The 25,568-nt window shown below is 43.2% G+C and overlaps 1 protein-coding gene across 2 annotated transcripts in view; it reads right to left on the reverse strand.

Moving 5' to 3' along the window:
• Positions 1-25,568, reverse strand: part of LOC119890266 (serine/threonine-protein kinase BRSK2-like) — a 146,635-nt gene that overhangs the window by 24,591 nt on the left and 96,476 nt on the right. Inside the window, exons 4-12 of one of the 2 annotated variants that reach the window (XM_038701444.1) lie at positions 25,122-25,262; positions 23,281-23,397; positions 20,101-20,134; positions 18,459-18,527; positions 14,193-14,339; positions 13,221-13,252; positions 11,300-11,464; positions 11,012-11,109; positions 9,863-10,013 (exon numbers count right to left, since the gene is read on the reverse strand). In XM_038701444.1, coding sequence (XP_038557372.1) covers positions 9,863-10,013; positions 11,012-11,109; positions 11,300-11,464; positions 13,221-13,252; positions 14,193-14,339; positions 18,459-18,527; positions 20,101-20,134; positions 23,281-23,397; positions 25,122-25,262 — 954 coding nt within the window. Of the gene's footprint in view, positions 1-9,862; positions 10,017-11,011; positions 11,110-11,299; positions 11,465-13,220; positions 13,253-14,192; positions 14,340-18,458; positions 18,528-20,100; positions 20,135-23,280; positions 23,398-25,121; positions 25,263-25,568 lie in introns of both variants that reach the window. The other variant, XM_038701443.1, reaches the window with a different exon arrangement.

The raw sequence follows: 25,568 nt of genomic DNA on the forward strand, positions 1-25,568 counted from the left end.
GTGCTCAGTGGCAATGGTGGTAATTTTGTCTATATAATTGTCATTATAAATACTGTTGCATCTTTTCTTTGTTTCTCTCTCGTGTCTCATAATAAGCCATCATGAGGCATGTTGTGAAAGGGTTTCTCTAAGTATCTTCCCCGTACAGTCATGTATGTAACTGGCTGATGAAAACGATCGTGTCTTCATGCGACAAATAAAAACTTAATGCTTATTTTATAGAGGCGGTGATCCTTAAGAATCTGCCCTTCTTTGTTTTAGTTGTTTCTGTCTTCAGCACAGGTGTGGTGACAACTACAAAAACAGTTTGTTAAAAATCAGCCGTATGATCTACAGCAGACTGATGGAATCAAATTTCAACTTGACAAAACAATTGCTGTGTAATACTGTATCTTTAGACCTGGACTGGAAGAAACAACCCGTTCTCCCTCCCCGACTCGTCACATATGGACGCATGGCGTCAGTTTGTAACGCACTGAGGATCCCCGTAGCGTCATGGTTCAACGCAGTGGGCGAAGCCCTGTAGCGGCAGGTATATGATATTTAACAGAAAAGACTGAGAAAGGAGGTGCTTGGGGTGGATGGAGGGCGTCTGGGGTTCATGTCATAAGTCGATATTAATTATTTTTATATAAGTTACACGAGATACGTAAATTGCAAAAGTTAGGCAAGTGACGTTGGTTAACTTACATGTTAACTTACCTACGTAGTTATTTTTACCCAAACCAGGATCTTTTCCGAACCTTAACCAACTAGTTTTTGTGCCTAAACCGAATCAAATTGTTTCACGACTTTAAGAACATTTCGAAATAGTGATGTTTTGAAACGCTAGCGTTTTATTTTGAAAGTCTAACTGGACGTTGCCTATTTGCTAACTTTACAGGACGTTGCATATTTGTTGTTGCTAACTTGACCGTGGAGCCTTAAGCATCTGAAAATGACACTAAAGGGGTACGCACGGCGTTAATAAGCGACGCCAAAGGGCCTTGACCAAGCGTCAACATGTGACGAGTGGGGAGTGAGAATGTGTTGCAACCGAAGAAAGTCTTCAAACTTCAATAAAATGCGTGCGTGTGACATCTCAGATACATTCACTGTTTGTTCGCCTGCACATGTAAAATAATAAAATCACCTTCTCCCTTCCAGTAACAAACACGCTGATCAGAGCTGCTTGCTCATGCGTGCCGATCTGCCCGTTACCTACAGGTTTGTGCTGATCAGAGTCACACATACAGTATCTGCTGTGTTAACTAATATTGAGGAAGTGTCAAATGACTGCCAGCGCACAACGCTGCTCCATTAATGACGGTGAGGAGACTCTCCACACCGTCAGACAATTCACATGCAACTCATTAACTGTGACACCCGTCCGGTCCACACTCGGGAAGCTGGTGCCGGCTGGTGTTTGAAATCTGAAAATGAATTCATGGTTCACCGCTGGTGAGAGAGGGAGCGTAAGAGGAGAACGCAACATGCTTCATTTTATGGATCTCCCCAATTAGATGATGAGCAGATAAAGGAGTATTCAGAGGGAGTGAGAGCCTTATTTCCATATCCTGTTTGTGCTCCATCTGCATTCCTGGCAATTAATTTATGCTAATCTGCATCGGGCTGCGAATACATCGACAAACTGTGTTTCCCCGGCACAAGGTCAGCCACGCAGGGAGGCTGGAGACGGCACGGATGATGAAAACGACCTCCCCTGTGCTTCACTGACATAACAGACTGGCACAAACAAATGTAAACTCACCCACACACACTGACAATGAGGAGTGAAGATGGGTGGAAGGAAGGAGGGAAGGAGGGGGAGCGAGAGAAGGAAAAGAAAAGTTGACCTAAAAATTCTCTTTGCCCCCCGAGGGCTGCGGGAATAACGTCAAAGAGGAAGTGGGTGCAAAGAGGAGAGTGTGCTATTTTTCAGATTTCACAGAGAAGAAGATTTTAAGCTCCTTCTCTCGCAGTCAACACGCTGATACAGTCAGGGGTTTGGTATCAGTGTTACCTTCTAGCATCTTTAATTTACCTTAGGATATGTTCACTATGTGGCATCATGCTGGATCTAATCTAATGCTGATACTCGACACATCGTTGGGCTACAAAAGCTATGTTTTCATGAAAATGAACAAACTAAACTGGTAAAACGCACGCCACTTCATCTACGTTAACTGATTATTTTCACTTTGTGGCAGAAGATCTACAAGACACATTAAAAAACATATGACACATTATAAAAGAGCTATGGTTAATCAATTGCCTATTTGCACATCCAGCAGACACAGCGTAACATTAATATTCCTGAATGTTGAGTCCAATAATCGCTTTCCTTTTAGCTCTAGTTTGGTCTCCACCAACCCCTGAGGAGCTGCTACCTCCTAACCCACCAGCTGATCTGTGTCTGCTGTTTGCTGCTGCTGGAAACGCTGACCTGGCAGAAAATGTGCTAAAACTAGGAGCTGAAAGAGGCTAAAAAGCTCCGTAGAGCTGCAGAGTTGGTGACGATCCTCTCCTTTTCATATTACACTTGAGTGCAGCGTTAAGGTCATCTTTATTCTCTCGGAGTGTTGTTCTTTCTCTGGTGTCTCCCAACTCCCAAGGACACATGTCCGCCAGACGACCAAGCATTTGAGTCGACATACCGTCATCGTAGGGCAAGCAGCGCTGACTGAGCGGTAATGAGTTCATATGCTATAAAGGGGTGTTTGGCTAGAAAAAAAAGGAATTTTTTGTTTGTAAACTCAGTTTTCTGTTGTGATTTGTACAAACGCAACTCAATTGCACATAAATGTAAATACCACATTGCACAAAGTCTATTATGCGGATTATTCCTTATTTATATATTTATGTATCCCATTTATTTTATATTTATATATGTTTAAACCAGTGAAAAACTGCAGTGACATAATTTCAACCCGTTTCAAAAATTGTGACTTTTCATTTTGCTAATGCAGCATTTTTTTTTTTTCCTCGCCGACATCACTTCAAGTTATTCTTGAAATAAGTGCAGATTTTCAGTGTTTTTCTGAGATATTTATGTTTTCATTTCTGTTACAAAGTTAAATAAGTAAAAGACTTTTAGCTAAAAGAACATGCAACATTAAAAAGGGAAAGACAAAGACATGTGGAGGACTTTAGCAAGCACTAAACACTAAACTAATGGATGCTTAAAACAAAGGAACACAATGGATCTAACACCACATATAAACAGAGGAAGTACGACGAACGGAGCCGACCAATACCTTTCTTCCTTGCTGCAGTTAGCGTTTGTGATATCCAAGCTTTTACTGAAAACTGATTTGCTAAAAAGGAGGGGTAGACAGAAAATCAAGAGACAAGACAGAAAGGCAGTCACATAAGTGGAATCCTAATGCACGTCATGCAGCACTAAAAAGAAACAAACTTTAAATTTATGCAATGAAAAAAAAAATCACCATGAAACAAAGAGCAACACAAAACCCAGAGCATGCACAGATTGAGAAATCAGAAGACAAAAACCAGGAGGAGAAAACCCGTTCATGGGTCATGCTCGAGCCAGCGGGACATTCAACACGCTACAGAAACTATTTCGACATACATCCATCTCCTGGAACTTGTTTACACGGTTTTAATGTTCAGCTTTATAAACTCTGCTGAATCGTTCATCCGCGAGGACAGAACGTCAGAAGTGTAAAAACAGCACAGCAGCTAAAGCAGGCTCTGTGACGATAACAAATCAGGTCCTGCTGTGTGAACCTGATCTACGAGCGCCGTGTCAGAGCGGACAAATGAAACTTAATGCTGCTTGTGAGAACGTCTAATGATCAGGAGGCTGATTCAGTTCTGTGAAGCGCTGACTGTTGGTCCAGCACATGTTGATAGAACTGCTATGTTGCTGAAAAACTGATGCACTGCAACAGCAGCAGAGAGCTCATCTCTCCTCTACAGCTAGAGAGCCTTTCCGGTGGACCACCATGGGACCTTGTTTGAGAAAAGAGTACGTACAGTAGTAAACAATGAGAGGCAACACATTTTTTCATCCCTAAATTACACACATGATGTTTGTCAATTTAAAAGATAATTTAAGTCAAGAAAGTGGCAGTTTGTTGTAAAACTGTATAAGATTGTGAAAATACATAGTTAGAAAGTTATTATGTGATTTCGTGACTGAAGCTAAAACTTTCACCCAGGAGTCTGGTGTTCGTTTCCTGTGTGAAACAAAACAGTCAATATTGAGTGTTTTTATTCGTTCAGTAGGTTATGTAAGTTACACAAGTAACATAACTTAACTGACGTAAGTTAAGACACGTCAGTAACCACAAGGTTTTTCTAAACTTAACCAAGTAGTTTTGGTGCCTAAACCAAACTGCATCACTTTACAGCATTAATAATGTAAACTAGTAGTTTTATTGTGAAAGTCTAACCAGATGTTGTATATTTATTTTTGCTAACTTGACCGTGGAGCCGTGGAACATGTCCAAAAATGACCCAAAAGGGTACCCAGGGCGTTAAAGGGGGTCTTGATCACAGCCCGCCAGTATGTGACGAGTTGGGATTGAGTCTGAGCTTCAGATCCAGACTCGAGTTTCAGATGAAAGTTGATGATAAATGACTCTTAAATTATGAAGATTCTGAAGGATGTCAGAGCAGATTTATATTTTTATATTTATATATCATTACATGTGAACATTTAATGACATAAATAAAAACCCTCTTCTGAAACGCCTCTCTCTTCTCCAGCAGGTTCCAGCTGCACATCTACTTTAAACTGAACATCTTCTGTCATCATTTTGCAGAATGGTGAATCAAAGCAGCTCCTGGAGGAGGTGGAAGGTAAAAATATTTATTTTTTGGGAAACATTTCTTTCTGGTAACTGTAGACACTGCAGTGCTCGGACTGCCCGTCTCAGAGATACTAAATGACGGCCAAATGAATGTAGATTCAGGGCAAACAGCTCAACGTTAAAGCTGCTTAACCTCAACTCAGCCAACCAAACTTTTATCCACTCGCTTTTATGTAATGTGACGGCATTCATTTCATCTTTTCATGTTTTATTCTTTCGGTCTTTTTTGTTTTATCTTTTATTTAGTGTTTACTGTATTGCCATACGTCATTACTCTTATTTGACATTGTTTTGTTGCCTTACTTGAGCACTGCTGGTCTGTTGTTTTCACTGACTGTCAAAGTACTTTGAAAAACGTCTTCTGAAATGCTTCACAAATCCCAGCCTGCTATTCAGTAAAAATTCTGTAACAAAAAGAGAGCTACCTCTCTGTTTCAGTCATTGCATTAGATATATACATTTAATGAAAATGTTTTTATTAGAGCCAGTTTGGAAGCGCCTCAAACACTAACTCCCTGAAGTTACTCAATTAGTGAAGATGAGAGCTCTTCAAAGGGTTTTATATGCTTAATAGCTACCAGTCACACATACCTTAGATCACAACTGACCATTTCCAGAAGCATATAGCAAATTTTTATAAGGTTTTCGAACATCTCAGGCAGCTGTTAGTTTCCATTAATTACAGTAAGCTATGAAAACCGACATTTAGAGGTTGCTAAACTTGAAGAAATCATCACAGTGTACATTTGTGTCCGCTGTGAAATGATTGTTGAAATACACAGCAGACTTTAAACTGCATCTCACGGTCTGTTACTGTGTGGACATAACGAGACAACCTAGTGTATGGATCTCCCATGTCGTCACATAAGGATGCATGATCAAGACCCCTCGGCGTCAGATAGTAACGCAGTGGAGGAAGCCCTTTAGTGTCATTGTTGAACGCTAAAACTAGGCTGAGTATAACTAAGAGAGGTCAGAGTAAGGAGGTGGTTGGGTAGATGGGTGGGTCAGAAACCGGACTTTTACCCAGGAGACCACTGTTCATCGAAACAAATGAAACTTAAGGCTCGTGCAGACTACACGACTTTCAGCGTCGGCACATCACCGTGCTGTTCACACTACACGACTTTCAGCGTCGGCACATCACCGTGCTGTTCACACTACACGACTTTCAGCGTCGGCACATCACCGTGCTGTTCACACTACACGACTTTCAGCGTCGGCACATCACCGTGCTGTTCACACTACACGACTTACAGCGTCGGCACATCACCACACGACTTACAGCGTCGGCACATCACCGTGCTGTTCACACTACACGACTTACAGCGTCGGCACATCACCGTGCTGTTCACACTACACGACTTACAGCGTCGGCACATCACCACACGACTTACAGCGTCGGCACATCACCGTGCTGTTCACACTACACGACTTTCAGCGTCGGCACATCACCGTGCTGTTCACACTACACGACTTTCAGCGTCGGCACATCACCGTGCTGTTCACACTACACGACTTACAGCGTCGGCACATCACCGTGCTGTTCACACTACACGACTTACAGCGTCGGCACATCACCGTGCTGTTCACACTACACGACTTACAGCGTCGGCACATCACCACACGACTTACAGCGTCGGCACATCACCGTGCTGTTCACACTACACGACTTACAGCGTCGGCACATCACCGTGCTGTTCACACTACACGACTTACAGCGTCGGCACATCACCGTGCTGTTCCCACTACACGACTTTCAGCGTCGGCACATCACCGTGCTGTTCCCACTACACGACTTACAGCGTCGGCACATCACCGTGCTGTTCACACTACACGACTTACAGCGTCGGCACATCACCGTGCTGTTCCCACTACACGACTTTCAGCGTCGGCACATCACCGTGCTGTTCCCACTACACGACTTACAGCGTCGGCACATCACCGTGCTGTTCCCACTACACGACTTTCAGCGTCGGCACATCACCATGCTGTTCCCACTACACGACTTTCAGCGTCGGCACATCACCGTGCTGTTCACACTACACGACTTTCAGCGTCGGCACATCACATCACCGTGCTGTTCACACTACACGACTTTCAGCGTCGGCACATCACCGTGCTGTTCACACTACACGACTTACAGCGTCGGCACATCACCGTGCTGTTCACACTACACGACTTTCAGCGTCGGCACATCACCGTGCTGTTCACACTACACGACTTTCAGCGTCGGCACATCACCGTGCTGTTCACACTACACGACTTTCAGCGTCGGCACATCACCGTGCTGTTCACACTACACGACTTACAGCGTCGGCACATCACCGTGCTGTTCACACTACACGACTTACAGCGTCGGCACATCACCGTGCTGTTCACACTACACGACTTTCAGCGTCGGCACATCACCGTGCTGTTCACACTACACGACTTTCAGCGTCGGCACATCACCGTGCTGTTCACACTACACGACTTTCAGCGTCGGCACATCACATCACCGTGCTGTTCACACTACACGACTTTCAGCGTCGGCACATCACCGTGCTGTTCACACTACACGACTTTCAGCGTCGGCACATCACCGTGCTGTTCACACTACACAACTTTCAGCGTCGGCACATCACCGTGCTGTTCACACTACACGACTTTCAGCGTCGGCACATCACCGTGCTGTTCACACTACACGACTTTCAGCGTCGGCACATCACCGTGCTGTTCACACTACACGACTTTCAGCGTCGGCACATCACCGTGCTGTTCACACTACACGAGCTGATAGCGGCTCGGTCACCTGACACTGGTCTCCAAACCACGTTTGGTCAAGAAAACACGTGAAATGTGAAACGTGACATGACACAAACCTACACACGAAACAGCTGTTTGTTATTCTAAAGACAAAGAATCTGGGTGAAAGGCTGGATCAGCACAGGCAGGCAGCTGCCTGCTCTCATTGGCTGGATGTGGAGTCGGCTGATTCCTCCAGATATTTGGCGCGCTAGATATCTGGCTGGCGTCGGCGATGCGTCAGTGATGCCTCGTTGAGTAGTTCACACATAACGACTGCTGACCGCAGATCGATCGCTGATTTACCCCTGATCACAGCCGGACGGTCGCCGAGCTCACCGACTGGCAAATCGGGCTTAAAATCGTGTAGTTACCTAAATCACGTAAGTCATGTAGTTATTTTAACCCAAACCATGATCTTTTCCTAAACCTAACCAAATAGTTCCGTTTCACAACGTTAACTACTAGTTTTATTTTTAAAGTCTAACCGGACGGTGAATATGACCCAACGCAGGCGGCCCGCAAGCCAATAATATCTGGGCTGTGGCCTGATTACTTTGATTAAAAAAAAAAAATTAAAAATTATTATAGCAGCTGGTGTTGAAACAGATCTCAGTCATGATAACAAAAGTTACTCACATTATCACTTCCTTTTCAGTGATTGTGCCTACAAAATAAAAGCGCGAGAACATATTTGCAGCAGTGCTTTATGTCGTGTTTAAGGAAGAGCTTTAACTTTGAAAAGTTCTGAAGGAAATTCAAAAGAGTCTCTGGCTTACTTGACACACCTCTGAAAAAGCAGTCAGATCAGATTTCCCTGAATGTGAAAAGCAGGAATTTCCTCTGCCTGGAGATACTGGGGACACGAAAATGAGCGTCCATAGGTTGATGTGGACAGATCGCTGTGATGTACACGGTGTCTACACAATCAAACTTAATAATATGTAATACGATCTCTACATAAATCAATTTTTTGAAAAAGGAAGAAAAGAAATTACCAGTTCAGCACGTGAGGATTGAACACGACTTTCCAAACGGGAGTCCTGTGCACGACCAACTGAGCTAATCGCACACACAGTAAATGTTGGAATGTAAATGGTCAACTGACGATGTTTTGGCCCGCCTTCTAATGACTTGAAACTAATTTGGCCCGATGCCAGACTTATTTGCAGACCCCTGCTTTAGGGTACCCAGGGCGTTAAAAAAGGGGGTCTTGACCAAGCGTCCATATGTGACGAGTCAGGAGGGAGAATGTATCAGAATACTCATGTGGGTCACTGACTATGAGCATGACTGTTAACCTAGTGAAGGACCTGCTAGGAAATAAACTGGAACAATGACTGGACAGTGGAAAAAATGTAAAGCTCTACAGTAAATGAGTTTTACATGAAGGAAACTCCAGGGCACAAAGGATTGATTTACATACATTGCTCCATATATAAGTAGAAAAATAAAAGTTTGCATGCAAGATGCACAAAATGTACAAATGACCTTGTGGCTGGTTCTCAGTAAACCTGGACCTCAGTGTAATGGTGCTTTATTGATCGCATAAAGTAATCATTTTTTATGGATTAGAGCGAGCATGTGTCCAGGCTCATGTCATACCTAGAATACAAAATATGTTCTTTCACGGAATAAGCCTGAGTGTTAGCGCACATTTTTTGAGGCCGTGCCAACAATACAAACATCTGCAGTCACTTTATGCACCAACTTGCCAAACACATTTCAGGCCTCTGGTCCTCTCTGACTGCATGCTCCATGCACACTTTACACACACGTAGCACACACCTGAGAGCCCTGTCCATGCACTTAAACACTTGTTACGATTTTCCACCAGAGCTAAGAGCGCACTGAAACAGGAGTTTGTCAGGTCTCGTGTAATACGTACAGTATATATCTAGAACCGGCAGAGCGAGAATGATGCGTCATGTATTTAACCGCAGTTTGGCGAAGGAGGGGAGGATTTAAAACTGTGGCCTGACCTCACAGTGAAGTTAAAACAGTTCAGTGAAGTGAAGAAGTGAAGTAAGGTCATACTGAGGGCGAACAGACGGCGTCTGTGGTATAAATTTGAAGAAGTGCTGCTGAGCTGTACGTCCCTCCCGTACTTCGCTGAACTGGGATTAAATGCATTATTTATCAGAACAGATAAAAACCATCATCAATTACACGTTGAACAACCTTGTTGGTCGACCTGTGTGTGCGTCACACATGTTTGTCCATGCTCGTGAACACACGCGCAGATCGCCGTCGCTCACCTCTGACCATGGGTTGCCATGTCGATGGCTCGTCGCACCGGTACGGGAGACCCTCCCTCCGTGACACTCAGCACCTCCATGGACTTCCTCTCCGGTCTCCGTTTGCCGTGACGGCTCAGCATGGGAGAGTCCACGCGCTTCCTTGGAGGGTCTGCTGAGAGATGTCAGGGTCAGGTCAGGGGTCAAAGGTCAATGACGGCATAATACAAGGACAGAAACTGGTCAGGAAACCGAATCACCAAAGTCAGTTTTCAGGAATTAAAGAAAGAGTGTTTTTTTTATCTTGACAAATTTTATCTGGAGGGTTGAGTTATGTGGTCTACGTGTGCAGCTTTGAGCTTAGGAGCCAGCTTGGACTTAAGGCTGCCCCTAAAGGTCCGGACTGGACAAAATGTTGGCAAAGCAACGGAAATTAGAGACTGTTGTGCCCACATCTTTACAGAGACCTGCGCCAACAACATCCCGGATCAATCACTCGGCGGGCGGACCGTGTTTCCGAGCTGTCAGAGCAAGACTCCAGCTGGACTCTGGATGCTTGGTGCTCAAACACAGTCAAGATGGACTCAGGACTTTTTAATGTGAACATTATCATCTTGTTTTTGCTGTTTACATTCTCCCCAAAAATGACAGCTCTGCAGAAACTTCTGGGTGTCTGTGTGTATGTACATAGCCTATTGTTTTATTTTATTTATATGTTACCATATTTTAATACACATTTAATTATCTGTAAAGTTCTATATGTGTAGCATTAAGGGACTTTTGTGATGGGATCTTGTGTAATGACAAATAAACAACCTTGTAATGTCATTTAGCACTAAACACAAAGGCTGATTGGTTTCACAGATGGACACAATGAAATGCTGACCTGATGATGAATCACTAAATTGTACAGTTGTACGGTCAACAGCTTATCCTGTGTACAGGGTCGCAGGAGCCAATACCAACTGGCACTGGGCGGGAGGCGGGGTACTCCCCGGACAGGCCGCCAGTCCATCGCGGGGCCAACACACAGACAAACAACCATTCACATTCACACCAAGGGCAATTTAGAGTCACCAATTAACCTGCATGTCTTTGGAATCAGGACCTATCGTTTAAAAACAACACTCTTAGTTTGTAGCCTGATTTCACTCAGGTGGACTGGCATACCAATCTCATTGCGTGGCGGCAGGTTCTGGTCCTCCTGGCTGGGATACCTCTCCTTACGGTCCAGCAGCAGGAAGTAGATCATCTTTTCCTGGTTGTCACTGGAGAGAATCAGAGAGCTCGCTGTCAGCTGAGTGCCCATTGGTTAAGAGCGGGACGGTAAAGATGCTCCATCATCACAAGACACGTTAAACAGAAGAATTCATCAAACTGACAATTTCTCAGCTGTCTCATATTTATCCTGTCAGCTCCTTCACCCCTTATCTCCCACTCCTCCTCCACCTCACTCACTCCTCAGACAGCAGGTCTTTGGTCAGTTTCTCCTTGTCTCGGAAGCAGCCCAGGGAGTGCATGCTCTCCAGGACGTCTGGGTCGATCTCCTCGGTCGCAGAGAGCATCCTGATGGCCACCTTCCTGGGGACTGGCTGCTCGGGCTCAGGCTCATTCTTTCCAGCTCTGCAACACAACACACGCAGCTAACAGACAGGCCGAGACTGGCACTGAGCAAAGGGTTTAACTAAAGTTGCCGGTAGCTGGCAGCTTTTGCCTTTGAAGATGACCTTTCTTGTACGAACAAATGATTCCCTCAAAATGCAAATCATGTTAGGGTGGAAAAAGCCTTTAATTGAGCACACTGGGCAGCTCAAACCTGAAGGGAGACGTGCTCTACTGCACAAGACTTCCTGATAAGCAAGCAAACAAGTCTAACAACTTGAAAGGGAAGCAGTCGGGTATGCAGCGTAAACTCCACGTTAGAGCTCAATAGAGAAATTTGGCAGAAAGAAAATGCTTTGTTTCAGCCAAAACAATCCATGTGGAATAAACTAAATTAAAATACAAATACATTATATTTCTATACAAAACATTTAGTGAGTTCAAATTGTGGATGCTTCAGTTCTATGTCAGTGGTAAAAGAGTAGAAAAGTTTATTTTTATTTAAGCATTAAGAGAGTGAAAAGATCAATATAGTGTGTAGTGGAATAAATTTCAACTTCGATATTACGAGCTCAGGGATCACCTGACTAATGAAAGGGTGCTAACACACAAATAAGTGCAATGTATTCATAAGTAGACAACAATTAGACAATAGGTAAACTTGAAACCTAATAAAAATGTATTAATAGGATAAAAAAGGATCAAACATCCCTGTAATAACATAAAAAACAATATTCTCTCTCTCTCTATATATATATATATATATATATATATATATATATGGTAGTCCTGAATAATGCAACATATTCAAACTAAAAATTGAATGAATAACAAAAACAATAAATGAATTGGTCACACCTGGCGTCACATTCTCATTATTATTTAGATCTATCAGTAATTGGTAATGATTTTAGAAACACACAATCAAAATCTGTGATTCTCAGCCACACTTCAACTCATCAGTTTGTGTCGCATTTCTGGCGTTTCTGCCATCAGTTCAGTCAGAAATAATTACTCAGTATTCACCAAGCTAACAAACATGAGCAGTCACACAGGCTGGAAAGACACCTCCAGGTTAGACTAACGGATTCGGAGGAGAAAACAAACAGCTAAACGTCCGGGAAATTATTACCCTGACTATTTACAGACCACTTCCTGCTTCACCTTTGACCTACTGTTCTTTCTGTAGTACTTGCACTTGAAGGATTTTTACTAATACATCAGGAGTTTAACGTTCACATGAACTGGGCTTTCGTTCTGAATCATCCTTGTGGTGCCGTCACTGTGTTCTCAGATCTCAGCTTTTACTTTGGAGGGTACGATGTTCTTATTACTAATAGGATTGATGGACAAACTGTAATCAAGTGGTTGACAGAAGTCTGAACCAGTGGACAGCGCTGAGGGATACGCAACATTAAATATGAGGTTACTGATGTTTTGGTTGAACCTGAAGTGTAATTTGAAATGAATCATTTGAAACTCAGAAGTACTAACTCCATTAGAGATCAGAGGTCCATTAGGAGCGATGGAGAGCGCTGATGTTTGAGCTGCCCTCTCAGCTTTGTGACAAACACAGCTCTCACTCTCAAGACTAATGGACCCGCTTCTTCTCCGAGAAGCTTCCATCAGAGATTTCAAAAACTGCTTTTGATGATGAGTGTTATTATTTTTCTGCATTACCTGCTGCTGAATTTCTCCTTCTATACCTCCCTAAATGTGAACATAAATACAAGCACTCAGACAGAAACAGGAAGGAAATGGACAGGTGGATACTCACAGGTACCACGTGTGCTTCTGGATCTGCTCTAACTGCAACGAAAATAAGAAGAGGAAGTAAACATTATTAACATAATAACACCTGCACACAAATATTTATTCCAGCATCCTTGGCTCTCTACGCGACTCTACACTATTTGTTTTGCTGTTTACAAATGTTGTTGTCTGACCGGAAGCTTCCCGCCTTCCTGCAAATGTGTGCTTTGTGCAATTGCATGATTTTGAATAATAAAAAAAAAAAACGATCCAGGGTTTACTCTGCCTCTTGTCCAACGCTGGAGCTTCGGCCCCTGCAACCCTGACCAGAGTGAACAGTTAGATAGATGAATGGGGCCTTGAAGAACAGACTCTTATCGTGTCTCCTTGCAGCAGCACTTCATTCTACGAGCCATTTCGATTCTCCAAAACCTTCAATTTGTTTTCTCAGGGGCTGAGAATAATTTACAAGGACCTCTGAATCAACAAGGACCTCTGTTGGAAATGTTAGGTGTTCTCACTGCAGGTGAGTTTAGGTAAGAGCTTTCACAATGCAAATCATAAACTGTGGTAAATAACCAGTGATTTTTTAAAACTATGTAAGTCACTGGGGATTGGCCCTTTAAGATGAATTGCTATGATTTTGCTCGCGTATCAGATGTGCAGGCTTGTTATTCCAGACTGACTGTTCAAAGTTCAAATAACATGCAGAACAACTGCGAGTGAGAGCACATTATCTAAACACACCCTTTGTTATTTTTTGCAGTGTTTCTATTCTGAGCCAAAACAAATCCTTGGCTTGAGATGAAAAGATGTTATGCAGCACAGTAGCTGCAGGGCCAGTCATGGTGCAGTTCTGCTAAATTTAGCCTGAGCAGCCCCTAAGGCAACAGCCCAGACTGTGAAAATGCGAACCGAGCACGAGTCTACTGAAGATTTCAGCTCTCTCCTGCTCTGCAGCCGGGCCGGGCGCCGAGGTGATGTCAGGTAAGCTTACCGTGAACCTTTTGCCGGCATCCACCTCGATCATACCGCGCAGAAGGTTCTGACAATCTGGAGGGATGAAGTGAGGCATGTGGAAAACTCCCAGCTTCACCTTCTCCAAAAGATTCCTCAGGTTGTCATCGTCGAAAGGCAGGGCGCCCTGGAGAAACGGGAAGGAGGAGACACCAGGACGCGTTGGTCACTCTATACCTGCAGCGTGACGTTTAGATTCAGCTCACACTTTGGTGACTGAAAACATTGTGAATACATTGTCTGGGAGATATTCAGGATCTGGGTTTGGTGTAATACTGACACACAAAAGGATCGTGGATTATGACCACGCGCCAACATCAAACAACTGAAAAACACGACAACACAGATTTAATCTTCTGTACAGTTCCTCTATTGTAAGATAGTAACAACAGTAACATAAATAAGCCTTTCTGTACTGTCTATTCTTTTCTTTCTGTTTGTCTTTTATCTCTCCAGTAAAGGCAGGAATCTGTTTGTATTTCTATTATCAGAGGGGCGGGGCTTATATACGCTCCGCTGTGGTAATGAATTGTTGAAGCTGAGTTATAGTCGTCACACAGGTTTAATATACTTTAGAAACTAATATATCTAGCTGTTGTTTCAGTGTTTCTAATGCTGTAGGTGAAAGCAATGTCAGATGCACATTTTGATCTAAAAAGGGCAGGGAGGTTAAAGGAGATTAAAATTATGTAATCTATTAGTCTTTACTTAAGGATATTATGGTATGTTTATTATTACTCTGTGCTTTTAGCTTAGCTAAGACAGTTACAATACTGCATTACATTACTTTTATTTTGAATGCCAGATGCTAGTTGGGCCGTTAAAGCGCACAGATTTTACACACCAATATTTTCTCTACTATCTAAGGCCGCTTTGGGCTCTGCAGCAACATGTGCAGCTGGTTGATATCCATGTAGAAAAATTGAAAACGATCATCTCAATGTGCTCAGCAGTGTTGTTATAGCAACCTGCCCAGTAGATTGAGACATTTTTTGAGTAAAGATTAGAACAGGTAGACTGATGGTGGCGCTACAGGACTAGTCAGTTTCCTCAAAACACATCATCTTCTTGGAAGTATTAATATCTAAAACTAATGAAAGAAAATGTGGTCAGTCGTTTGCAAGACAACTTCATGGACCAAAGTGTTGGTGAAAGGGGAGTTCCTGCCTGATGGTGGCGCTGGAGGAAAGGTCAGGAGGTCCCGTAATCATTAGGAATCGTCAACTGGGAACTGTGAATATCTACTTCCACTATATTCTGTGACAATCAGGCCAGGAGTTGTCAAGAGTTCTCGAATCTGTTCAACAGCTGGGAGATGAGAAACCAGAACAAACTGCCCGAACAATCCACCCATCATGCACATGTCCTGTCAGGTGTTCGCAGACAAAGAGGAGGGGACTGGAAGCGGTCCGTGAGAGATATCAGTCATCAGAGTTAGCGATGATGAAGCAGTTTGTGTGTCGCAGCCAGCCGGCTCTGCCTCTGCTCTCCAGTGACGTGATGACTGATACCGTTTCCTCCTCACTGAAAACGAGCAGGACGGAGCCAGATGGCCGCTGACACTGCCTGGGTAATCTAAACAACACAGGCGGAGAGATTTATCTTCACATGATGACCCTGTTATGTGCTCAATCTTAATCAAGAGAAGAACACACATGCGTGGTGTTGTTGTGGTTGGTGTGTGTTTAGTTGGTTGTGACTGCTCACTTGTCACTGTCACATTTTAATGCTGCTGCCGGTATGAAGAGCCTTTGTTATGCACATGCTAACTAATGTTTTTTGATTCCAACTATTATCCAAATTATTCCATTGATTTATTCCTTAGATCAGAGAACTTAAAATCCATTATTAGAACTGCAAATTATTTGATCATAAATGAAGATTATTCAGCTCTGATCCATCCTGTAGTTGTTGAGATATTTCACACCTGAAGCAGTTTTGGCCTGACAGTGACATTACCATCCGTAGCACCTTGGCTCAGGTTGCCGGTTCAAGACAGGACCGTGCAGTATGTTTATTTTTATTTATCTTACCTACTTATCGTTTTCTTCTTCAATGTATAGTTCAGAGTTGATGACTCAGATCTGATTTGTTTGTAACAGTCACATGGACTGTGATCTTTTCCTGTTTGAATTTAGGCCGCTTTCATATGTGGTCCAAATCAGATAGAGGTCGTATGTTTTTAAAACTCAGTCTGGACCGTCAGATCAGATTTCACGCGGCCGTCGTGTTAGCGGGAGCTGCGGTGAATGATAAAGCCACAAAAAGCCATAATGAAACACGTGGCTCTGTTTCTCCTCGTCCTCGTTATCATTTGCTCACAAATTTTCTTCCAGCGTATGTGGGCAGGGGGTGGCGAGCCATCTGCTGCGTCGCAAGGCTGCACAAGGCTAGAAACTTTAATGAAGGCAATGAAAAGTACACAAATTTGTGAACATTTGTCATAAATCGGGAGAATTGTGACCCCGGGAGGAAACCAAACAACAACAGCGTGCTGAGTGTGATGTATTATTCCTTTGGGCATGAGGGTCACTTTCAGGCCGGAGCCAGTTCCCACTGGAGTCTGACGTGGGCCGCATATAACAACAATGTGAACAGTAAATTTAAAAAAAAACAACGGGTCTTGGCAATAATTTGAAATTGAGCATTAAGGTCATTCAGGCGCACGGCAGTTTTCTTTCTGTGCTGATTTAATATATAATGTGGTTTCAAATATTTATTGGTACACAGTGTGTTTCCAGCATCCATCTTTAATTTAATCCCAACTGGTGTAAGACGCGCAGACGTTAGACTGCCTTCATGGAGCAGACTTCAGTATTAACGATGCCCAAAGTTCCTAGATGTTGACTCTCTGCAAAAAAAAAAAGCTGCTGTCAGGGAGTTTGTTTTGCGCTTTGGCGACCTCTCTCTTCACCTTGGACATTCTTCTGGGAACAACAACAAGAGTAAAGAGTTCATTCAGCATAAATACTTTGGCCTCAGGAACTAAACTAAATCAACTTCTCCTTCTCTTTCCCCGGCAACACTGCATCAGACCAGGAGAGTAAACAGCTTTCCTGTGACAGCATATTCTGAATCACAAATAGGATAAAACACCTGGAGGGGAAGAGTCGAAAAGAGCAATGAGTCCAGTTTATATGTCCTATCAGAAATATGACTTTTAATCCCAGAGAGGAAAAGGTTTATAAAAACAAATTAATCTGAAGTGTCCAGTGTATACTGTTTATAATCTGTAGGTTGACAGTTTAACCTTCCAAGTAAGCTACAAACTTTTGCCTGCGTCACCTGGAGCAAACCAGTAATCTTTAGCAAAGGTTAGCAAGTAGATTCAGGTTGGAGTACGAAGAGTCATATGACAAAGGCATCACATGGGATGCCCCAGTAAGGAAGGTAAACTCCTCGCTAAACAACTTCTCACATTTGTGCATGTAACTCACTTTATTTTAATGCCAGAAATTCAAATTAAAAAAAGGTTTTCACACTTGGCTGAGGTGGAGAAGTTGGTGCAAAGGAGGCAGACTTGGTGAATAAATGCTGACGTACATGAAACAGCTGCAAACATCAGATGTGCTGCAGCGATGAGGAGGCTGTTCCCTTCCTCACATTAACACACGACACTAACAGAAATGTCGGATGTCATCATGTTGAGCTTCTACTGGAGCGTCACCTCGTTGTGTCTTCTTCTTCTTCTGCAATGGTTTAATGGCAGCGACTGGAGAATCAGCTACAGCAGCTGTTTATCTCCGTCAACCAACTCATGTGTTTGCAGTAGTGGATGGAAACCAGCATTAATTCACATTTTCAATTCTGTTCAAACTTAAAAGTTAAAGTCGGATGAAAACTTGACTAGTGTTGGGCAAGAACACACCAGAAAGTGTAATTGTTGTTGTACTGTAGTTACTCTCTTCAGTAATGCGTAGTAAGGAATTACAATTTAAAATTCAGTCATTAAGTTACGGTTACTAATCCTAGTAAATGCTCTGTTGCTTCGACTCCATTCTGTAGAGATGATGTAACATCCTGATGAGACAAATCCTGGAGCTGGCCAATAGGCAGTGAATAACATAACGGGACCTTACGTCTAAATAAAATCCCTTTGGATATTAAAGCCCAAATTGAAATCTGTGAATCCACTAATTCTGTAATTCAACATTAGGACCAAGTGCCACCTGACTTTCACTCCAAGGAACAAGGTCCGTTTATTTGCTTTTGCTGCTGCTGTTTTGGTGCATCGGCTGTGACTCACCACTAAAAGTGCAAACAGGATAACTCCACAGCTCCATGCATCTGCTTTCCTCCCGTCATACTTCTCTCCCTGGTGAAGACAGACAGCGATGAGATTCACATCATAAACTCTGTGCAACATTCATTCTTTTTCCCGAACTGCGAATCGCCCTGACTGCTCTGAGCGTTGGCAGCTTACTTAATGGAAAAAAACCGCACCCATTTATGGATGTTCCTTCAGTGCAGTGTGCAAACTATCCCATAGCTTTCGGGGGAGCTCGCTTTGGGGGGGTGACTGTCAACGTATCAGGCATGTTTGTCTCATTATCATATGTAGCCATTTTGCTACAATTACGCTTCACACAACAGCTGCGGCTGTGTTTGCGACCTGACCTTTCTTTTCTCCATGAGAGGGAAGAATTCAGAAAGTTGTGCGACGCTGCGGAGAGCCCCCAGCTGCAGGAGTGCACGGTAATATTCACCCAGCAAGAGGGAACATTCACAAGCCGTTCACAGTATTGGGGCGTTGGGGGCGTCGGGGGCGTCCGGGGTCAGGAGATCGCGGAGCGACCGACCCGCTGCGGACTGTCTGTGATTGTTCCCTGGTCTGGATGAAGTCTGACAGTCCTGATTTTACGCATGGATCCATGATGATAGAGAAATGTAGAAATGAATGGCAATAAATCATGCTGTCAATATTTTAGAGACCAACCTGAAATATCATAAATCATGCTTTTAGGGGAGCTGATGTCTTATTAAGCTCCCCCGTAGTTCACACCCTGCTTCAACGTAACATCAGCAATGTGATGGCGACTGCACTGCAGGCGTTACTTTGGGATGAAAACCTACCTGTTCTAACATGTCGGCATGTCAGTTAGTTGCTTTCTTTGATTCCCAAAATGCAAATACAAACACAGGCGTGGATCTAGGACAGTTGGGACATTATGTCAAGATGCTGCTGAATTTTAACTCCTTGTTGTGTTACTGGTATTTTCTTGTAACATTTATTTTGAAAATCTATCATATTTACATTTTAAATATTAATTTTACTCCAAGGTTTACATTAACAAAATAAACCGTACAACATCTGTTTAAAATCAGATTAAAACGTCCCACGATACAAGCGCTGTTTCAGGCTAATTATATAACCAAATACATATTGAACAAAACTCTATGTGTGTGTGCACATAAAAAGAGAAAAAAGGGATGGAGGGCAAACACACACACACACACACACACACACACACACACACACACACACACACACACACACACACACACACACACACACGCGTACGTCGGTCGTCCAGCAGAAAAATGCCCCAAACAAAGTTAAAACCAAATGTGTGCCCGTGTTTGCAAAATAGAAAATGAATAAGGAAGTCTTCATCATTGTGGTGTACATTAGATAAAAGGGGGGGGAGTGGGGGGGGGGGGCATCATCGTTGGGTTTTGGACTGATGTTCACAGGAAGATGAGGAAATGGACAAAGACGTGCAAGACTACGTCACAAAAATCTGATCTTTTAAGTGTGTTTCAATCCAGTGAAGGACGAAGAGGCCGAGCGCAGTGAATGCAGAGAGGAGACGTAAGAGCCATTCTGCAGAGTGCAGCCGGAGCCGCTTTTACTGTATGAAAGAACGAAACACAGAGAGAGCACTTACCCTGATAACCTCTGGGCAGGCGTAGTGCGGAGATCTGTAGAAGAGGCAAAGAGGCGGTTATGCTGGAGAGTCCACATACAAAATCACACAAGACTGCACACTCAGCCAGCAGCCACAACCTGTACACGAGGAATAAAGTGACCAGGTGAATCTCTGAAGAAATATAAACCACTTTAACCAAAAACATCCAGGACACTTTTACTGCCTGATGTGGATTATTAGTTGTTAGCTGAGTGAGCATTACATAACATGAAATGGCCTCAGTCCAAATTCTTGTGATGATGGCTCATCCTGTTGAATAACATATGACAGCATCCGACACCGTCTCCACAATGTGACACAATTTCACAGCAAACAACAGCCAAAGTAGTGAAATGCTTTATATAAAAAGGAGCACAACAGTGTTTTTAGCTTATTTTAGATGCAAATCACGTGTACTTCCGTAAAATCCGAGGAATTCATCACAGACACTCATGGGAAGTCCATTCAAAACGGCAATGTGAAAGTGTAACCGGATGCTACATATGTATTGTTGCTAACTTTACCGGATGCTAACTTGACCGCGGAGCCTCAAACGTCTAAAAATGACGCTAATGGGGTACCCGGGGCGTTAAAAAGTGACGCCAAATGGCCTTGACTCAGCATCATTATGTGACGAGTCGGGAGTGAGCATGTGTTGCACAAGCATGATCACCTTTGACCTTGGAAAAGCCAGGGGGCCCCCGTCCACTTCATACTTTGCAGGTCAAAAGCTACATTTTAAAAACAATTGTAGAAGTGACAAGGAGCCAACGGAGAGAAGCTGGAGCAATGTGTGATGATGAGGAATGCACCTTTAACCAAAAAGTACAAGTCTGAAAGTATAATTATTGATAGTGAAGAAGAGCAGTTAAGTTTTGGGGGATGTTGATGGCTTCAGATCTTCTGAGATAAAAGGTAAAAGAAGAACACAAGAACTGAAGGAGGAAAGGGAGGACTCGGGAACGGGCCACGACCGGAGCTGCAGTCATAAAGATCTGCGGTGTGTGTGCTCAACATCTCCTGAACAACCCAACATTTTTCCGGCCTTCCTCAGCGTGGATTAATCACAACAAATGAAGCAAGAGAGCGCAACTCTTCCAACTCTGCGCTACACGAGCACAGATCCCACAGTAAACACACCGTCCATCATTGCCAACATCATACTTAATTATGCTAATGTATGTAGAACCAGTCGATCTGAACTACCCAAACACAGACGTGTCAAAATGCACTAACTGCAATATAATTACACCAGAGCAAATTTTCATCCTTCCTGCTTGAAGCGACTCGGTCGCTGAGTGACATTTAATGAATTTCATTAACGTCATATGAAGTGGAAGAGTCATCTTGTTACTCATGCGAGATATTTACAGCATCCTTCAGAGGTTCTTCATAAAACCCGTCTGCATCAGCGAAGTGTCTGACAGACGCTCTGTTCTTTGCACTGGTCACTTATGTCGTCTTATGTTGCGTCTGCACGATACAAAACAGTGCGTCTCTGTACACATGGAAACCCCTTGGCATTTCTTACATCCTGTAAGCATGGCTGTGGTCATTTCCAGGTCAAAGATATCTGGCATTTAAGTAAAACTGGGCTAAAATATGAGTTTGACAAGGGCCGGATGAACCCACGAGGGACAAAACCTGGATGTGGGACGCTTTGTTATTTATTATTTATTGTATATTTTAAGTGTTTTTGTAGTGGTGAAGCCCTTTGTAATGCTGGTTTTTAAAAGTTCTATATATTAAAGATATACTGTAATACCTTCCTTACTTACTTTTGACCATATCACATCCTCATCAACACATTTAATGAGATTAAGCAGATTAAGGTCAAGAATGAACTGTAAAGATCCATTTTTAAGTCAACATGTCCTAGAGGGGCTCAGAATAATGGATAGTTTGAAATATCTACATCTACACAGCAACGGATAAGAACTGCATGATTCAGTCAAACAGGAACAAAGGAGGAAACAGATCTTGATTTTGTGCGTCCAATGTAACGGGAGCACATACTGTACAATGAAACTGTATTTCAACATGTAATTATTAAAATGAAGTAATTTAAAAGCTGCTGCAGATATGTAAAATCTTTTGACCTTAAATCACCAAATTCATTCTAACTGGGATCGTAGTGGTTCTGACTGCAGTTGTCATGTTTGCTTCATTAACGACCACACAGGTGAGCTTCCCGTCGTGGCCATCAGAACATACACATTTATTTTAACATAAACCCTTCTGTGTCGCATTATTTCAAGTGTTTGAATTATACTGAGGACTAATCAGTAACTGTAGGCAGAACATTTTGCCCAGTAACAACATGTTCTTCTCTCTCTCCCTTGTGCAACCGGAGGAGTCTGGCTTTAGCTGTTCCACATGACTGACTCCATGAAACACAGGTTGGCCTGAGGTTAACTGTGGCGAGCGGGACACATCGGATCAGCCTGTATCTTGCAGAGCTTTCTAAAGCCTGCGGAACAAACAACCGGGACCTTACAGGAGCCGCAGCATCTTTAGACGGCAGCCCACATCAGCAAGACACGCATCTCACTAAAGCTGGTGTGTTATTTTAAAGATGCACCCAATATTTTATTAATTTACTCAAATAAAATAGTTGTCTGAAGGGGGGGTTGCTTAATAATGTTGCTCCGTTTTCTTTATTCCTTTAAGATTGGACACGTGTTTTACTTAAAACCGCCTTTACTTCATTTCCTGTAGGATTCATCTTTCCATACTTGCACAGCGCGAAGAATCCGAAACTACTTTGTTACCATCCAGACTTTGTTGCATCAGGAAGAGACAAGAACAGGAAGCTCAATAAACAATGTTTTCTGAGGCACTAAGAATATCCTGTTCATGACTCCACATTCTGACATGGCAACAAGACATCGTTTATTTCACAATAACAAAAGCAACAAAGACGTGTTGCTGCTTCTGCAGGAGTTGTGTGGCAACGTGGGCAAGAGCAAGGACTCTGCTCCATCCCTTTCTACCTTTAGGTTGTCAGCTGCAGTGTTATGTGTGAAGAAGGGGTGTCAACTCCGAGACAGGATGAACAAAAGGTGAAAAAGAAAAGACAATCAAACAACACATTGCGCACTGTTTAGGACTCTGGGACTTGAGTGTGAAGATTTACTCGATGTGGCTGAAAACACTCACCCACAGCTGGTCTCCAGCAGACTGTCCCCGACCTGCAGAGACGCCATGCCAAAGTCTGCTATCCTGATGTTGTTCTTCTCGTCTAACAACAAGTTCTCAGGCTTCAAATCTCTGTGGCTGCAGGACGACAGGACAGGAAACAGAAGAAAGAGATTGAAATGTTGATTTAAATTGAAAAGTGACGACCATCCTGACACCTGGAATCAATAACCTCCGTCTCTGCATCCATCCAGGCCTCCACCAGCTTGTTTTGGGTTTTATTAGTATTTCATTTTTGCTTAAACTAAAAAAAAGCGAATGTTAAAGTTCTAGTACCTCAATAAAAGGTGTCACTCCCTTTTTTGTTACTTACTCCAGTTGATGATGTTGGATATATGGTTTATTTTGGGTCAGACAGAAATCTTTTGGCCTCTGAAGACTTAACTGCTTAACTGTCTGGTTCATGAGATATAATTGGAAGATGTTGCGCCTCTCAGCCTCTCAGCTTCTTCACTTCTGGAACAGTTCTTCAGCTGAAGAAGCGTTTCAAATGACATCCTGTTTCCTTTGACAGAGCACTTCCTCCATCCACTGGCATTCTGACAATGACCATTTTACTTCTGCTTCTTTGCTGTAATTTCATGTAAAATAATATTTGAATCGAGTGGGCACTTTGCTTTTATGCTTCAACTTTGGAGGTGGTGTGGGCGAAATGGGAAACAATTAGTCCTGAAAGCCTTCACACCTACAGGCTTTCTTCTGTTGTAAAGGCTACTGTACGGCAATCCAATTATCAAGAACTGATCCAAGTCAGTATCTACCCTTTTACTCAAAACGAGTGAGGGAAATGAAACCGGTAGATACGAGCTTGACTTTTCCCGGTTCATCCAGGAAACACACATCACAGAACAAATCCAGTTCTTCAAAGCTAAACAGTTGATGTCTCATGCTGAGAGGCAGAACGTCTTTGATGTGCAGTTGCTCTTAGATACACAGCGTTGCAGCCATGCACCGAGGAACTAAAGGTGCTCTCACAGATGAAAAGAGATCAAGAGGAGCTGGACCCTCTAAAGCCACCCCCGGCTACAGCTGATGAGGAAAGAGGCTGAAGAGGAGGCACACGGGAGGGAACCTGTTGTTCAGTCACCAAAACTGAGCAAACACTTCAGTTCTTCTAGGAATACGACTTCATAAAGAATTCTTGGCTAATAAATGGCGTGCCGCCTCGACGCAAGGATCCGAATCGAGGCTGTAAGGACAGAGGGTGTCTCTTTCTCTCTCTCTCTCTCTTTCACTCTCTTTCTCTCTCTCTTTCTCTCTCTCTCTCTCTCTCTCACCCCAACCGGTCGAGGCAGATGGCCGCCCACTCTGAGCCATGGTTCTGCTCGAGGTTTCTGCCTCTTAAAAGGAAGTTTTTCCTTGCCTCTGTCTCCTAGTGCTGCTCTTGGTGGGAACTGTTGGGCTTCTGTAAATATCATCACAGAGTTCGGTCTAGACCTGCTATTTTATGAAAAGCGCTGTGAGATAACTGTTGTTGTGATTTGGCGCTATATAAATAAAATTGAATTGAATTGAATTGAATAGAGGGCGTCGTACTCTGTGTCACTGCAATTTTTCAATTCAGTGGGAAAGATGAAGAAGACAGGCCTAAATGAGCTGAAGTTCATCTGATCTGCAGGCCTGCAAATGCTCAGTAAATATTCCCCAATGTGTTTTCTAAACATAACATTGGGATTTCCAACTAGTTCAACAGTAGATAATTAGAAAGAAATCATACCCAACCTGAGTGCCAAGCTGTGCGCAACACAACTGTCAAATCCCAACCTAATGATTAAAAATGATAGAAGAAAAAGGTATCTGACCATATGGAGTGGCTGTGGCAGAAGTCCAGGGCTGAGATGATCTGTCTGAAGAACTTTCTGGCCTCTTTAGGTGTTAACCGGCCCTTTTTCACCAGGTAGTCAAACAGTTCTCCCCCAGACACATGCTCCAGCACCAGGTACCTGCACACAGGAAGAGAGCGGAAAACAGATCAAGTACGTCGGTGAAGGAATAACTACTCATTTATTATTTATCATTACTAATGTGAGTTCAAGTGATCGAATGTGCAGGATTTTAGATACAGGACTTGAACCTAACAGCAGTATCTTATGATCTTATCAGCAAAATCAGACAAGAAAGTAACAAACAAGTACGATAACTCCTACAGAATAAAAAGAGGGGATGAATATTTGCCATGGAAATACTCAAGTAAAGTCACAGAAGCAAAAAACTAAGTACTACCCCACCTTTGAGTCCACACAGAGAGC

Source organism: Micropterus salmoides, unplaced genomic scaffold (genome assembly GCF_014851395.1).
Source record: "Micropterus salmoides isolate LMB-PRFRI ecotype aquatic unplaced genomic scaffold, ASM1485139v1 Ms_hic_scaffold_6, whole genome shotgun sequence".
Taxonomy (NCBI): Eukaryota; Metazoa; Chordata; class Actinopteri; order Centrarchiformes; family Centrarchidae; genus Micropterus; species Micropterus salmoides.